Source organism: Bos javanicus, chromosome 19 (assembly GCF_032452875.1).
Source record: "Bos javanicus breed banteng chromosome 19, ARS-OSU_banteng_1.0, whole genome shotgun sequence".
NCBI lineage: Eukaryota > Metazoa > Chordata > Mammalia > Artiodactyla > Bovidae > Bos > Bos javanicus.
In genome coordinates this window covers 48,037,701-48,056,217 of record NC_083886.1, presented here as the reverse complement: position 1 = coordinate 48,056,217, position 18,517 = coordinate 48,037,701, and the positions used below count along the sequence as shown (strand labels likewise).

Here is an 18,517-nt window from a genome sequence, read left to right as displayed (position 1 = left end):
AGGTCCATCTAGTCAAAGCTATGGTTTTTCCAGTAGTCATGTATGGATGTGAGAGTTAGACTATAAAGAGGTCTGAGCACAGAAGAATTGATGCTTTTGAACTGTGGTGTTGAAGAAGACTCTTGAACCCCTTGGACTGCAGGGAGATCCAACCAGTCCATCCTAAGGGAAATCGGTCCTGAGTGTTCATTGGAAGGACTATGTTGAAGCTGAAACTCCAATATTTTGGCCACCTGATGCAAAGAGCTGACTCATTTGAAAAGACCCTGATGTTGCGAAAGATTGAAGGCAGGAGGAGAAGGGGATGACAGAGGATGAGATGGTTGGATGGCATCACCGGCTCAATGGACATGAGTTTGGGTAAACTCCGGGAGTTGGTGACGGACAGGGAGGTCTGGCGTGTTGCGCTTCATGGGGTCGCAAAGAGTCAGACACGACTGAGTGACTGAACTGAACTGAACCAAATTAGAGAAAAGAACAGATAAAGAAAATTTCACTAAATTTTAACAAGAAACTAGAAAATATAAAAAGACCTACTCAGAAATGAGAAGTAGTTGAAGTAAAAGATGCTAGAAGGGTTGAATAGCAGACTAAATGAAAATGAAAAATGCATAAGTGAACTGGAAGATAGACTAAAGGAAATCATCCATTCAGAACAGTGAAAAGAAAAACAATTTTAAAAAAATGAAAATCATTTAAGAGATTTCTGGGATAACATTAAGCATACCAACATTCACATTATAGGGGTCCCAGGAGGAGGAGAGAGAGAAAGAAGGGGATCAAAGATGTATTTGAGTAAATCATGGTTGAAAACTTTCCAAACTCAAAGAAGGAAACAGATATCCAGATATAGGAAGGACAGAGGGTCCCAAATGAGAAGAACCCAAATAGACCCACACCAAGACCCACACACCATTTTATTGTAATTAAAATGGGAAAAGTTAAATATAAAAATACAAATTTAAAGGCAGCAAATTTATATTAAAAAACAGAGAGAAAGAGACAAACAAAGGGAATCTCCATAAGGCTATCAGCTAATTTCTCTCCAGAAACTTAGGAGGCCAGAAAGGAGTGACATGCTGTATTCAAAATGCCAAAAGGGAAAATCCTGTGACCTACAGTAGTCTACCCAGAAAGATTATCACTTAGAATAGAAGGAGAGGTTAAGAACTTCTAAGTCAAGCAAAAACTAAAAGGGTTTATCAATACTAAGACTACTCTACAAGAAACATAAAAGGGCCTCACCTAAGTGGAAAGAAGGCAAATATATAGTGAAGACTGAGGATCTACCACTTAAATAAACCAGTGTGTAGATTTAAAGACAAAAAATTATAAAAGCAACTGTGAGTACAATAAACAATTGAGGTATAAGCATGAAGATGTAAAATGTGACATCAAATACACAAAATGTGGGAGAGAAGAGTTAAAAATGTAGATTTTTTTAAAAAAATGTGTTTGAACCTAAATGATAACCAATTGAAAACAAGACATGGTTACAGGTCACCATATATGAACCCCATGGCAACCACAAAGGCATACAGTAGACATAAAAAATTAAAATGAAAGGCCACAAGGACACCACTAAAGAAAATCATCAAGGACTTCCCTGGTGGTTCAGTGGCTAAAACTCCATGCTTATAATACAGAGGACTCTGGTTTGAGCCCTGGTCAGGGAACTAGATCCCACAAGTCATAACTAAGAGTTTGCATGCCTCAACTAAAGATCTCACATGCTGCAAAAAAGATTGAAGATCCTGTGTGCCACAACTAGATCTGGTGTGGTCAAATAAATAAATAAATATTTTTTAAAAAGAAACACTAATGAAACCATGGGCTGTTCAAAAGTATATAATTAAAAAAAGGAATCAAGTCACAAAGGAAGAAACAATGAAAAAGAAATGAACAGAGAACTACATGACAACCGGAAAAGCAAGTAATAAAATGGTAATAAGTACATAGTTATCAACATTACTTCAAATGTCAATTGACTAATGTTCCAATCAAAAGACTTAGAGTGGTTAATTAGATTAAAAGCTCAACATCATTCTATATGATGCTTACAAGATCCTCACTTCAGAGCTAATGACACACAGACTGAATGTGAGGGGATGGAAAGAGATATTTCATGCAAATGGAAATGAAAAAAAAAGCCAGGGTAGCAATACTCATATCAGACAAATTAGCCTTTAAAACAAAGTCTATAATAAAAGACAAAGGAGGATATCATATAATGATAAAAGGATCAATACAAGTAAAGGATATTATACTTGTTAACATATATACACCCAATACAGGAGAACTAAAATACATAAAGCGAATGCCAAAAGACATAAAGGGAGAAATTGACAATAATAAATATTACTAGGGGACTTTAATGCCCACTTACATCAATAGACTGATCACCCAGACAGAAAATCAATAAAGAAACAGTGGCCTTAAATGACATATACAAATAACTAAAAGGCACATGAAAAGATTTTCAACATTACTATATTAGAGAAATGCAAGACAAAGTCACAGTGAGATCACCTATACCTGTCAGAATGGCTATCATCAAAAAGTCTACAAATAATATATTGGAGAGGACACAGAGAAAATGAAACACTTGTTCACTGTTGATGAGAATACAAATTGGTACCGACAGTTTGAAAAATGATATGGAGGTTCCTAAAAAAAAAACTGAATATAGAACTATCATAATATCCAGCAATTCCACTCCTGGGTATACATCTGGAAAAATCTGAAAAGTGTTCATAGCAGCACTATTTACAACAGCCAAGATATGGAAGTAAAATGTCCATCAATAGAGGAACAGATAAAAAAATATGTGGTACATATACAATGGAGTATTTCAGCCATAAAAAGAATAAAAGTCTGCCATTTGTAGCAATGTAGATGAACCTAGAGAATATTATGCTTAGTGAAATAAGGAAAGACAAATACTGTATGATATCGCTTATAAGTGAAATCTAGAAAATAAATGTATACAGCAAAACAGAAACAGACTCACAGATCTAGAAAGCAAACTAGTCGGTATCAGTGGGGAGACGGAATGGGGGAAGGGCATAACAGGGTTATGGAATTAATAAATATGAACTACTATGTATAAAATAGACAAGCAACAAGGATATATTTTATAGCAAGGGAATTATAGCCATTATTTTGTAATGACTTTTAATGAATCTATACAGTATGCCTGAAACTAATATTAAAAATATGCCAGAAAATAGGTGAATTGCTAGCAATTAGTATAACATTTAACAAATGAAGAGATCAGTGCCACAACTAACATGGCAATTAAGAGATAATGGTGAAATATAATCATAGTAAATATTAAATATCTTAGATTTATTATTTCTCACCTACCTGTAGTGGCTTTTACTCCATCCATCACCTCCTTCAGATCAACTTTCCCATTAGCTATAAGAAAAAGCTCAATGAAGATAATGTCACAAGTTCAGAAAACAAACTCAAGACATATATTTTGTGGAAACGATTCCATTAAAAACATTTTTAACTAAGACCATCTATTAAATGCTTGGATCTCAGGGAATTAAGGTGGCTTTCATTAATACAGAGGTCTCATATTTCAGAATCTGGGTCAGGAAAAGTATACTTTTCCTAGTGTTTTGGAAGCCATTATAAGCCATTATACGTTGAAGATACCATTAGAGTTGGCCCAGTATTCTGGTAACTTTACTTCATGTATGAACATACAGTTGAGGAAGGGATCTCTAAGCTAGTCTGGTATGTCCTAAGATTGCTTCCTGCAGGAGGTAGTGCATTAACTAGATTAATGTATTAGTCAGGGTGCATCAGAAATACATACAGATAAAAAGGGCTTCACATGGAGGAGAGACTGAGAGAAGATAAAAGTCTAGAGGTATGTCTTGTGTGTGAAACTACCAGTAGTTCAACATGGTCTGAAGAGGAAAAAAATAAGAGAAGATATCAAAGAGGCAGATGGACTGAGAAGGCCTCATGCACTACAATGAGAATCTTTGAATTTATTTTAGAATGAATTTCGGGAGACAGAGGGATGAACAAAAGAATGGGCCTGCTGATTTCTCTATATATAATTTTTCATATCCTTATTATTTTTGCTTTCTTATAGATGTATTAGAGCTTTGACAGCACCCTCTGCAATTCTTGGTATGGAGAGGGAAAATAGATGCTGATGTTGGATGAACTGTAATACAGATCCAAGATTTATTCTGACTTTAATACTGGAATCCTTTCCAACCTTTCTAACATGTCGATTAAATTTATTTTTTAAGAACCAGATGTAAAACAGTGCTCACGATCAATTTGTAGGTCTTCTGACAGCTTTGCAAGTTCCTCTTCTGTGAGGTCAATTCCAAATCTTTCTAGAGTATTGTCCAGGTTATTTATATGAATCTTCCCCGCTTCTGAGAGAGACAATGTAGGAACAGGAAAAAAGTGTATTATACCAAGATTTTCCATGAGTAATATTATTAGTAGTATCTTTATTGACCATAGTGATTTCAATTTAGCTAAGAAAGCAATGGCACCCCACTCCAGTACTCTTGCTTGGAAAATCCCATGGACAGAGAAGCCTGGTAGGCTGCAGTCCATGGGGTCATGAAGAGTTGGACACGACTGAGAGACTTCACTTTCACTTTTCACTTTCATGCACTGGAGAAGGAAATGGCAACCCACTCCAGTGTTCTTGCCTGGAGAATCCCAGGAATGGGGGAGCCTAGTGGGCTGCCGTCTGTGGGGTCGCAGACAGTCAGACACGACTGAAGCGACTTAGCAGCAGCAGCAGCAAGTTGAGACTACATTTCTAAGAATTTCCTTCCCTGTATGGATTTACTTATTAATTTATAATTTATGGGTTTTTTTTTTTAAATACTTTATTTTTTTAGAGCAGTTTCGGGTTTACAACAAAACTTTGAGAGGAAGGTACAGAGATTCCCATATACCCCCTACCCCGACACATGCACAGCCTCCTCCATTAACAACATCATTCACCAGAGTGGTACGTTTTTTTTTTTAACTAAGGATGAACCTACACTGACACATCATAATGATCCAAACTCCATAGTTTACCTTAGGATTCCCTCTTGATGTCATATATTCCACTGGTTTTGACAAAGTTATAATATATTATATCCATCATTATAATATTATATAGAGTATTTTAACCACCCTAAAAATCCTCTGTGTACTTCCTAGTCATCTCGCCTCCTTCCTCTCTTTCTGGCAAATATTGATCTTTATATTGTTTCCATGGTTTTGCTTTTCTCCAAATATCACAGAGTTGGAATCATACAGCATGTAGCCTTTTCAGATTGACTTCTTTCACTTAGTAATATGCACTGAAGATTCCCCCATGTCCTTTCATTGTGTAATAGCTCATTTCCTTTTAGTGCTGAAAAATATTTCATTATCTAGATGTACCTGATGCTGGGAAAGATTGAAGGCGGGAGGAGAAGGGGACGACAGAGGATGAGATGGTTGGATGGCATCACCGACTCAATGGACATGAGTTTGAGTAAACTCTGGGAGTTGGTGATGGACAGGGAGGCCTGGAGTGCTACAGTCCATGGGGTTGCAAACAGTTGGACATGACTGAGCGACTGAACTGTAACTGTAACCACAGTTTACTTATCCATTATCTACTGAAGTACATTTTGGTTGCTTCTAAATTTTGGCAATATGAATAAAGCGGCTTTCATCTCTGTTGTTTTCATCTCTGTTGGATAAATACCAAGGAACATGATTGCTGGGTTGTATGGTAAGAGTATGTTTAGTTTTGTAAGAAATCACCAAACTGTCTTCCAAAGTGGCCGTACCATTTTGCATTTCTACCAGCAGTGTTTGAGAATTCCTGCTTCTCCACATCCTTGCCAGTATTTGGTTTTGCCAGTCCTGTGTGGTTTTGAGGTAGAGGTGGCCATGGAGAAACTTGCATGATATTTCGGAAGCAAAAGTGAAGCAGCAGCCATTGCATACTGAAAGATCACGTAGAGGGCCAGGCACCACCATAGCTTGCCATTTTGTCTTTGTCCATCTACAGGTTTGTTCACCTTTGTTGGCCTGAAGCAGCTGGGCTTGCAGCTCTCCCAGTTCCTGCCAAATCTCCTCCTTTTGCTTCTCTGAGTCCTGGGTCAGCCATGCATGCAGTTTCATGGCAAAGGGTGCAAGTTTCTTTTGTAAAACCTGTTGCTGGAGTTGGAAGTGGGAAAAGATAGATAGGGACCCCAGGCTGTCTCTGTGGATTCGTTTATCCTCACTCTTGTCCACTTTGTGTCCAGTTTTTCCTCCAAATTTCTGGTTCTGCTGATCTCCAGGGACTTTAGACTTGCCACTACACACAGAGGCAGCTACCTATACAGACTCTTCTAATGAATGAATTTCTCCTGAAGCCAGCCATAAAGGCTGAAAGAAGTTATGCTTTTTTTTAAAATGTTAAGACAGCAACCCGAGTCTTCAAAACATGAAAAATCAAAGAAACAAAACATCACTAAAGGAACATAATAATTTTTCAGTAGCCAATCCTAAAGAAATGAACATCTGTGATCTATCCAATAAGATTTCAAAATAGTTTTAAGGAAGCTTAGTAAGTTATAAGAAAACACAGAAAGATAAGTCAATTACATCAGGAAAACAATAAAAAGCAAAACAAGAGGTTTAATAGTGATCAGTTCAGTTCAGTTCAGTCGCTCAGTTGTGTCCGACTCTTTGCGACCCCATGAATCGCAGCACGCCAGACCTCCCTTTCCATCACCAACTCCCGGAGTTCACTCAGATTCACGTCCATCGAGTCAGTGATGCCATCCAGCCATCTCATCCTCTGTCGTCCCCTTCTCCTCTTGCCCCCAATCCCTCCCAGCATCAGAGTCTTTTCCGATGAGTCAACTCTTCGCATGAGGTGCCCAAAGTATTGGAGTTTCAGCTTCAGCATCATTCCCTCCAAAGAAATCCCAGGGCTGATCTTCAGAATGGACTGGTTGGATCTCCGTGCAGTCCAAGGGACTCTCAAGAGTCTTATCCAACACCACAGTTCAAAACCATCAATTCTTCGACACTCAGCCTTCTTCACAGTCCAACTCTCACATCCATACATGACCACAGGAAAAAACATAGCCTTGACTAGACGGACCTTTGTTGGCAAAGTAATGTCTCTGCTTTTCAATATGCTATCTAGGTTGGTCATAACTTTCCTTCCAAGGAGTAAGTGTCTTTTAATTTCATGGCTGCAGTCACCATCTGCAGTGATTTTGGAGCCCCCCAAAATAAAGTCTGACACTGTTTCCACTGTAGATATTATGAAAAAGAACCAAAAAGAAAATCTGGACCTGAAGAATACAATTAACAAAATGAAAAAAATGTAATAGATCAGCAGAAGCCTGATCAAGCAGAAGAGAGAACCTATGAAGTATTAATAGAAGATAGGTCATTTGAAATTATCCAGTTAAAGGAGAAAAAATAATAAAAAAGAATGAAGAAAACCTACACGAACTATGAGATACCACTAAAAAAGACAATCTGTGCAATACTGGAAACCCATAAGTAGAGAGGGAGAAAGGGGTAGAAAGCTCATTTCAAGAAGTAAAGATTGAGAGGTTCCCAAATCTGGGGAGAGATTTGGACATTCAAGTTCATTCATGACCCTCATCCCCTCCAATTTCTACACCAAATCAATATTCCCAAGATGCAATGAAAAGACTGTCTAAAATCAAAGACAGAGAAACTCTGGGGATAGAATATACAGCAAAGTGACTATATTTGACAGTATTGGATGGATGATACACACAAAAGTTGCTAAGAGAGTAGATCTTAAAAGTTCTCACCAGGACTTCCCTGGTGGTCCATTGTTTAAGAATCCACCTGCCAATGCAGGGGATACAGGTTCGATCTCTGGTTCAGGAACATTTCACATGTCATGAGGCAACTAAGCCCATGCACCACAACTGCTGAAGCCCACACTCCACAGCAAGAGAAGTCACCACAATGAGAAGCCATACACAGCAATTAGAGAGTAGTCCCCACTTGCTGCAACTAGAGAAGCCCCACATGTAGCAAGAAAGACCCAGCACAGGAAAAAATAAATAAATAAAAAATTTTAACAGTTAAAAAAAGTTCTCATCAAAAAAATTTTGTGAGGTGATGGCATTTTGCAATATGTAAGTGTATCAAATTGTTACATGTCAACTATATATCAGTGAAGTTGAAAAGAATATCCTATTTCCAATTGACTATGGAAGAATATATTTATATATTTAATGAATAATATATTCTATGCTATTATTTTACCTAATTTTTATCACCTTCATGAGGACTAGAAAGAAAACCTCAACATAAAAGTTATATCAATAATATGAATTTTACTTATAGTTCTGTAATATTTGAAACCCATATATATTGTGATGTAAAGAAATTCAGAAGTACCATTATCTAAAAAGCCTGCCTTTTTCTATTCAAAATGTGGAAGGACTGTGTTACTGACTATAATATGGGTAGAGAACATAAAGACATACAAACAGAGTGCAATATTTTCATGTTGATTTTGATAACTGGCTGCTTACATGCTGCATCCACATTTACAGCTTCTTGATAACTGTCAGGGTAGATTACCATTCCTAAGGTTCCTTTTCCTAGGACCTTTTGTGGCAACAGTGCTTATGCCTAAATTCTCCCAGTATCTAGCCATAGTACCCCAAAACTTGCTTACCATCAACGGGGAGATTCTGAGTCAGATCCTTAAGTTCCTCATCTGTAAGCTTGATTCCCATATTGTCCAGTATAGTACTCAAGCTGTTGACACTGACTTTCTTACCTAAGGAAAGAGACAGTCCCTGAAAAAATTACGTAACTCCCCAAACGTAAATTTTTTGGAGACACATACCACGTTGTGAATTTCATGAACACTATATGTCAGTGCTCACAAAGATGGCATATAATTTCAAGGAGGTCATATATTCTTTAAAGCCTACTCACAGACTCCCCTTGGTATATGTGGGCATGTGTGCTCAGTTGCTTCAGTTGTGTCTGACTCTTTGTGACCCCATGGACTGTAGCCTGCAGACTCCTCTGTCCATGGGATTCTCCAAGCAAGAATACTGGAGTGGGTTGCCATGCCCTCCTCCAGGGGATCTTCCCAACCCAGGGATCGAACTCAAGTTTCTTATGTCTCCTGCATTGGGAGGTAGATTCTTTACCACTAGTGCCACCTGGGGAGCAGCCTTCATATCTACTAGGGTTAAGAATGTTTATTTTAAAATGTGAAAAAAAAAAAAAACCCTCAACAATTTTGGTAAAGAGACTAAGGACTTTATGCCTATAAAGAAAATCGACTATGAAATTAGAATTAGGGTTACTACCTTGAGACTTGTCTTGGGGACCAGCCCATATAATACAAAGTTTCAAATAGCATTGAATAAATGCTAAGAGAATTCTAGCTCTGGAGGCAAACATTCTTTACTTCTGAACACCATGATTTGATGATTCAGCTCTTAGTTTAGTTTTTTACTGTGGCTGATTAAAATCCCTGAATAACCGTTAATCTTTGTTGCTGTTTTTTTCTATGCAAATGTGAAATTTGATATCTCTTTTCTTGAAAGTTTGGAAAAATCTTCAAAAAGTGGAAGACTTTCTAGATATAAAGTAGATCAGCTGCTAAACTGAAGCTAGATCTTCAATGGAAGCATAAATTTGCAATCAGTATATATGAGAGATGGAAGCCCTCACTAATTTAATATCTTGGAAACTATAATTATGAGGATCCCCTATTTGTCTTCATTCTCATTATACTTCTCAATTACCTTTAAGAGACTTCACAGCTTCTAGCAACCTGTTTTGAAAGACCTTGTTATCATCTGTAAGAAAAGGTACAATTTAAGTCACAGAGAAAAGTGCATAATCACTAGAATACTCTCAGGGAAAACTGGCTTTTCAGGATTTTCAGTAAAAATTTCTACTATAAAAAAATTTTAGAGAAAACTGGGGATGTTTAACACAATAGGCACTCTACAACGTGCACATCCCTTCTCCCCAATCCTGCCTTTATTCATGTCTAAACTATCAACCTTTTTCTTCTGTCCACAAATGCTAGATTAATCACTTTTTTTCCTCTTGATAAGATGATTCATCAAAATACAGGTTTTGTTTCCCATGAGTCATCATAATTAGGATGTTGCTTCCCAATCTAAAAGTAAAATTGCATGTATAGGGATTCACTTCAGGTATAAATGGACACTAAAATATTTTTTTGAGATTGACTTTCTATTTTCTGAAGCTTAGGAAAAAGAAGGATTTTAGAGGGTCTCACAGATAGAGAAGCTAAAGTTCTTTTTGATTATACTGATATTTGTAATGTTTACCATCAAATGACAGAATTTTCACCAATTCCTTGTTTTCTCTATTTTTGAGCTCAATCCCCATGTTTTCCAGGACAAGTTTCACATCATTGATATCAACTTTTCCTCTTTAATAAAAAATATTAAAATAATGGCACACATGGAATATAAGTACAATCAAATGATTGCAAATAATGAAACTAATTTATGATGCCAGTACAGTATGAGTATGGGTTGGGGGAGTAACAGTCACTAAGCCCTGACCAAGTGCACAGAGATAACGTTACTCAGAGAAACACAATTTGTTCTCTAAGACCTATACAAGAGGGCACTCTTAATGGTGGCCATGAAAACATGCCTTTAGAACTTCCAACTGCAGAGAACATAATTGACCAAGGGCCCCAGCTGCTGCTTTGGAATTCATCCCTGTTTTTGTGCTAAGGCCATGCCTCCAACAGGTTTCTCTTACCCAGTGATTGAATGCCGCACTCAGGGAGGCCAATTCCCGGGGGAGAGGGGACTGACTTTGGCCACAGGATTCCTTGAAGACTTTGCCAGACCTTCCTTAGATTGAATAGCAATATAGGATGCTTCCACTCAGCTTTTTATTCCTTTCTCTCTTTAGGTGTCACATTTGCATTACAGTCTGAGAGTCTCTAGGCTTTTTAGGTTACCTCCCTATTGCTCTTACACAGGCTTTCCCCCTAATAATGTCCATGAATGTTTAATTCTGCCTTGGCTTTTGCTTTCTTGGGAGGCCTGTACTAACACATTCAAAAGGACAATGACAATAAATGGATATTATATCCCTCTTGTCAATTAGGAAACTGTATATGGCTTATCCTAACAATTCTATCAATATGTACAACCTATCATCTTTCTTTTGGAAAGTTACCAGGGTCTTTTCTAAAGATCCATTTCACTTTTTATTATAGATTTTGGTGTCTCAAAATAAGAGAAATGAAGTGTATAGTGGAAAATACATAAGAAAATACTCCTGGACATAAAAACATTAAAAAGAAGTTAAATGACAGAATTATCATATAGTTAATTAAGGTCTGAAGAAAATGCAATTACTATAAAAATTAGGATGCTAGGTTTATACTGACTTCTCCCTCACCTGCAAGAGCTTTGACTCCATCCATCACCTTAGCCAGATCAATTTTTCCATAAGCTATAAGGAAAAGGGCCAATTGAGACATGTAATCAATGTCAAGAGCTCAGAAGAACATAAAAAGGATGGATACTGATGGGAAATTTCAGATAAATTCCATTGATACCAAAATCTTACCCAGACTTTTATTAAATCTCTGAATTTCAAGGGTTTTGCTGATCTCTCTATTTTTAAAAATTAATTTATTTGGAGGCTAATTACTTTACAATATTGTAGTGGTTTTTGCCATCATCGACATGAATCAGCCAGAGGCGCACATGTGTTCCCCATCCAGAAGGCCCCTCCCGCCTCCCTCCCCATCCCATCCCCCAGGGTCATCCCAGTGCACCAGCCCTGAGCACCCTGTCTCATGCATCGAACCTGGACCGGTGATCTCTATATTTTTAAAAAGATGTGTACTGGGGTTTGCACAAGGAAAAAGGTACATTTTCCAGTGTTTTTGGACCACTGATGTTAGTCAGCTGTTTGGTAATACTTCCTTCAGGTCTGCTGTCAGCTATTTGTGCCATCACTCAGACAGGAGCGCTAGTGCAAACTAGGTAGTTAAATGAATGCCTCCCTGGGGCGTGCAGTGCCTGAGAGAGTTAAAATATAAGCCTTCAAGGGGTTATAAGTTCAGGAATGATCTGGACCAACTTGCATTTTATTTTTCTTTAACTTGAATTTATAATTACTTTACTACAAATTACATTTATATTGAAACAGAGATAAAAGTGGTATCATCAGGGTTTCCCTGGTGGCTCAGTGGTAAAGAATCCACCTGCCAATACAGGAGACACAGGTTCGATCCCAGGAAGATCCCACATACCACAGAACAACTAAGCTGATGTGCCCTAACCATTGAGCCTGTGTTCTAGAGCCCAGGAGCCACAATTACTGAGCCCACATGCTGCAACTACTGAAGCCCATATGCCCTAGAACCTGTGCTCTACAACAAGACAAGCCACTGCAATGAGAAGCACGCATACCACAACTAGAGAGCAGCCCCTGTTTTCAGCAACTAGAGAACAGCCCATGCAACAACGAAGATCCAGCACAACCAAAAATAAAATAAGTAAAATTATTTTTTAAAGTGATGTCATCAATATGGCGAGTAAGATAGGTTAACCCCAGCTTCAGTTCCCCTCACAAGACCAACTTGCAAATATACATAGACAAGACACTTTTGTGAAAATCCCAGAAAACATTGGTAAGTCTAAAGCACCTCCCTGGACCACAGAGATCAAGAAGGACCGCATTAGAAGGTTGAAAGGATTAGCTGCATTCTGACACTGTTGCTCCTCTCCTAGGCTGGCACAGAACTACACAGAGAGGGCCGTCAGTGCTTATGGTTTCTCCAGTGGGAAGAAGAGAGCCCAGGGTGGAAATCTAACCCCCTTCCCACCCACCGCCATCATTGTGGTTTGCTTGCTGGGAGGTCCATGTGGGTCTCATCTCATAGGTATTGTGGGGAGAATCTGTGGGACTTGATCACTGCAGATCAAATTGATCTGGAGAAGGGGAGCAGGGCTTATAGCAACTAGAACTCAGATCTTGGCAGACTGTTTCTCCTAGCAGTGGTGCCCAGGAAAATACCCTAGCAGAGGCTTTGCCCATCTGCAGAGCCAGGCTGGTTGGACCCTCTGGATAGGGAACTCGGTGTACAATTCTGTCAAGCTGTTCTGCCACTCTATTCATGCAGGGAAGCTAATTATTAATAGAAGTCCTAACTACTGCTGAATATAGCCCCCAGCTTTCCCCAACCAAGAAGCCTAACTAAAGCACCCAAGAAGCTGAGTCCCCATCCTATGTTACCACTCATAGTAGCACTTGAGCAGAGAACCCAGGGAGTGTCTATACCCATCTTCAGAGCCCAGTTAGTAGCCCCATCTGATCAGGGAGCTCAGGGCAAATTCTGCATGTTTGGGTCCCTAGTCAATAAGCCATGCTGACCCTGGAGTCTGCTGCAACCTTACCCAGGCAGGGAAGCAAATTCATGGCCCCCCACCTACTGTTGAGTTATCCCTCAGTCCTGCAAAATCAAAAAGCCTACTGAGAGCTTCTGGGAGACTGTAGACCACCCTACAGCCCTGCCTGCAGCAGTGCCCAAGCGAAAAGCCCAACAGTGGCTCTGCCACCTGCAGAGCTGAACTGGTGACACTGTCTGGCCAGGAAGATTGATGAGCAGTCCTACCTGATTTGAGCACCCAGTCAATGAGTTGTACCAGTGATGGAACCTACCTACAGCCCCAGACCCAGAATGGGAAGCAAATTCAAGGTCTGGACTAGGGCTGTATATAGCTTCTGGACCCATCTGACCAGGAAGCATAACAAGAACACCAGGGACATTGCACAGTCAAATCTAAAGACTGGCTTAAAATGCCACCTGAGTGTAGCCAAAAAATTGGACAGTTTAAGAGAAATGGATAAATTCCTAGAAACATACAACCTACCAAGATAAAAACATGAAGAAACAGAAAATCTGAACAGACCAAAACAAGAAAGGATACTGAGTCAGGAATCAAAATCCTCCCAAGAAAAGCCCTAGGCCAGTGGTTTCCCTGGCAAATTTGACCAAACATTTAAAAAAAAGTATTAACATCAATCCTTCTCCAAATCTTATAAAAAATGGAGATGTGAACATTCCAAAACTCATTTTATGAGGTTAATATTGCCCTGATATAAAAGCTATATAAGGGTACTACAAGAAGAGAAAACTACAGGGTAATGTACCTAATGAATATAGATGCAATTCCAACAAACCAAATTCAACACTAAAGGGATTATATACCATGATCAAGTGGCATTCATCCCTCATATGCAAGGTTGGTTCAACATATGAAAGTCAATAAACACAACATTAACAGAATAAGAAATAAAAATCACATTATTGTCTCAATAGATGCAGAGAAAGTATTTCACAAAATTCAGCACTCATTCATAGTATAAACAGTCAATAAACCTGGCATAGAAGGAACTTAATATAATAAAGGTTATATATGACAAGCCCATAGTTATATCATATTCAGTGGTGAAAGATTAAAAGTTTTTCCTCTAAGATCAGGAATAAAACAAGGGTGGCCACTCTCATCAGTTCTATTCAACATAGTACTGAAAGTCTTAGGCAGAGCAAATAGACAAGGAAAAAAAAACAAAAGGCATCAGAATCAGAAAGGAAAAAGTTGTCTCTATGAATAATTATATATATATATATATATATATAAAATCCTGAAGACTCTGCTAAAAATGTTAATTTTTATAAACAAATTCACTAAAGATGCAGAATACAAAAATCAACATATGAAAAGCAGTACTGTTCCTATACACTAACAATGAATTACTGGAAAAAGAAATAAGACAACTCCATTGATAACAGCAACACAAACAATAAAACACTGAGGAATAAATTTAGAGGAGACAGAAATAAATGGAGACATCATACATTCATGGATTAGAAGAATTAATAATGTCAGAATTTCCATACTACCCAAAGTCATCTAGAGATTCAATGCAATCTCTACCAAAGTTCCAGTGTAATTTACAAATGCAGAAAACAAAATCCTAAAATTCATTTGGAACCACAAAAGATCGTCAATAGCTAAAGCATCCTGAGAAAGAACAAAGCTGGAGGCATCACATGACCTGATTTCCAACTATGTAACAAAGCTATAATAATCAAAACAGTATTGCACTGGCATAGAAACACATGCTTAGACCAAATCAAAGAGGATCAAGAGCCCAGATATAAACCCATGTAAATATATATGGACAACTAATATTTGACAAAGGAACCAAGAGTACTCAATGGATAAAAGACAGTCCCTCTATTAAACAGTGCTGGGAAAACTGGATATTCACATGGAAAAGAATGAAACTAGACCTCATATCACTCACAAAAAATCAAGCTCAAAATGGAATACAGATGTAAATAAATGTACGACCTGAAACCATAAAACTCCCAAGGAAAACACAGAGAAAAATCTCATCAATATTGGCAATAATTTTAAACGTAAGACCCTTAAAGCCTGAGAAACAGCATAAAAATAAGTAAGTGGGATTATATCAAATTAGAAAGCTTCTGCAACACAAAAGAAACAATCAACAAAGCAAGAAGGCAACCTAGGAAGAAAATATTTACAAACCATAAGCCTGATAAGAGGTTAATAATCAAAATATATAAGGAACTAATAAGCCTCAGTAGCAAAGAAATCAAAAAATATATTTAAAAGTGGGTAAAGGACCTGAACATTTTTTCCAAAGGAGATATTCATATGGCTAACAGGTACATGAAAAGGTACTCAGTATCACTAATCATCAGTTGCTCTCATCTCACACGCTAGTAAAGTAATGCTCAAAATTCTCCAAGCCAGGCTTCAGCAATTGTGAACCGTGAACTTCCTGATGTTCAAGCTGGTTTTAGAAAAGGAAGAGGAACCAGAGATCAAATTGCCAACATCCACTGGATCATGGAAAAAGCAAGAGAGTTCCAGAAAAATATCTATTTCTGCTTTATTGACTATGACAAAGCCTTTGACTGTGTGGATCACAATAAACTGTGGAAAATTCTGAAAGAGATGGGAATACCAGACCACCTGATCTGCCTCTTGAGAAATCTGTATGCAGGTCAGGAAGCAAAGTTAGAAGTGGACATGGAACAACAGACTGGTTCCAAATAGGAAAAGGAGTTCATCAAGGCTGTATATTGTCACCCTGTTTATTTAACTTCTATGCAGAGTACATCATGAGAAATGCTGGGCTGGAAGAAACACAAGCTGGAATCAAGATTGCCATGAGAAATATCAATAACCTCAGATATGCAGATGACACCACCCTTATGGCAGAAAGTGAAGAGGAACTAAAAAGCCTCTTGATGAAAGTGAAAATGGAGATTTAAAAAGTTGGCTTAAAGCTCAACATTCAGAAAACGAAGATCATGGCATCTAGTCCCATCACTTCTTGGGAAATAGATGGGGAAACAGTGGAAACAGTGTCAGACTTTATTTTTCTGGGCTCCAACATCACTGCAGATGGTGACTGCAGCCATGAAATTAAGACACTTACTCCTTGGAAGGAAAGTCATGACCAACCTAGACAGCATATATTCAAAAGCAGAGACATTACTTTGCCAACAAAGGTTCGTCTAGTCAAGGCTATGGTTTTTCCTGTGGTCATGTATGGATGTGAGAGTTGGACTGTGAAGAAGGCTGAGTGCCGAAGAATTGATGCTTTTGAACTGTGGTGTTGGAGAAGACTCTTGAGAGTCCCTTGGAGTGTAAGGAGATCCAACCAGTCCATTCTGAAGGAGATCAGCCCTGGGATTTCTTTGGAGGGAATGATGCTAAAGCTGAAACGCCAGTACTTTGGCCACCTCATGCGAAGAGTTGACTCATCGGAAAAGACTCTGATGCTGGGAGGGATTGGGGGCAAGAGGAGAAGGGGACAACAGAGGATGAGATGGCTGGATGGCCTCACTGACTCGATGGACATGAGTCTGAGTGAACTCCGGGAGTTGGTGATGGACAGGGAGGCCTGGCGTGCTGCGATTCATGGAGTCGCAAAGAGTCGGACACGACTGAGCAACTGATCTTATCTGATCTGATCACTAATCATCAGAGAAATGCATATCAAAACCACAATGAGATGTCATTTCACACCTGTTAGAGTGGCCATCATGAAAAAGAGATAGCAAATACTGATGAGGATGTGGAAAAAAAGAACACTTATACATTGTTAGTGAAAGTGTAAATTGGTGCAGCCACTACAAGAAAAGAATATGCATGTTTCTCAAAATAATGAAAAATAAAACTATGATATTATATTATCTAGCAATTGCACTTTTGGATATATATTTGCATGAAAAAAATCACTATCTTGAAGAGACTTCTGTATTCCCATGTTCACTATAGCAAAATTTACAATAGCAAACGTATGGAAAACAATCTAAGCATCCATCAAAAAATGGGTAATAAAAATACACATACACATACAGAGAGATACACAATGGGTTATTATTCAGCCATAAAAAGAAAAAATTTGCCATTTGCAACAATATAGATGGACTTTGAGAGCATTATGCTAAGTGAAATCAGTCAGAGAAAGGTAAACACTTACGATCTCACTTATATGTGGAATCTAAAAAACAGTTCATAGAAACAGAGAACAGATTGGTGGTTACCAGCAGTAGGGGTTGGGGAAATGGACGAAAGTGGTCAAAAGGTATAAACTTTCAGTTAAAAGATAAATAATTTCTGGGGATATAATGTACAGCATGATGACTACAGTTAACAATACTGTGTTATATATACTTTACAAGTTCCTAAGTAGATCTTAAGAGTTGTTATAGGTGATATATGTTAACTAAACTTGTTGTGGTAATCATTTTGCAATACACATGTACATAAAATCATTATATTTAAACTTACAGGATGCTATATGTCAACTACATCTCAATAAAATTGGAAATAAGAAATAGAGATAAAAATCAATGTATAGATACAAAATACACAGAACATCTACATTTCATCCTTACCCAATCTCTTACTCTTGGGTTCTACCCCTTAACAGTAACCACTTTTTGCTATTTTTTTTCAGTTCTGGTTTTTTGCTTCATAATTCTAAATGATATGATTGTTCCTGTATTTCTTGAATAATCAATACTATAGAATGTCTATCAGTTGTTACAAAATATAACAATTTATTTCCTTTCCAATACTACTTTGTCCCTTAATCCCTTTTTCATATTTTTGGGGAATATTTTAATTTAAAAAATTTATAGGTTTTTTAATAACTCTAAAATTTACTTATTCCTTTACTTCTCTGGTTCATTACCAAATACATCTATTTTTCTTTTTCTGCTTCTGGGTAACCTGTCTTGATTAAGAAAGTCTCCCTCAAACCAATATTTTAAACTATTCTCCTAATTTTTCCTAATATCGTATTTTACATTGAGAGTGTCAAATCACACAAAGTGGTTTTTTTCCTACTTATATTGTAAGATAAGGGGACTTCTATATTTTTTAGACGGCAAGTACTATATAAA

The 18,517-nt window shown here is 37.8% G+C and overlaps 1 protein-coding gene across 1 annotated transcript; it reads right to left on the bottom strand.

Moving 5' to 3' along the window:
• Positions 1-1,214: 1,214 nt before the first annotated feature.
• LOC133231490 (centrin-1-like) lies at positions 1,215-13,792 on the bottom strand. Its single transcript, XM_061389883.1, has 7 exons — positions 13,720-13,792; positions 11,446-11,499; positions 9,792-9,845; positions 8,702-8,806; positions 4,302-4,409; positions 3,367-3,420; positions 1,215-1,219 (listed from the first exon to the last, which is right to left on the bottom strand). Exons 1-7 carry the CDS (start codon positions 13,790-13,792, stop codon positions 1,215-1,217), a joined length of 453 nt encoding a protein of 150 aa, XP_061245867.1.
• Positions 13,793-18,517: the final 4,725 nt, after the last annotated feature.

Coding starts and splice junctions, on each gene's coding strand:
- LOC133231490 (XM_061389883.1), bottom strand. CDS start 13,792: ATGGGTCCAGAAGCTATATACAGCCCTAGTCCAGACCTTGAATTTGCT. Junction 11,500..13,719: donor TTCTGGGTCTGGGGCTGTAG/GTAGGTTCCATC, acceptor TTTTCCTTATAG/CTTATGGAAAAATTGATCTG. Junction 9,846..11,445: donor TGGAGTCAAAGCTCTTGCAG/GTGAGGGAGAAG, acceptor CTTTTCTTACAG/ATGATAACAAGGTCTTTCAA.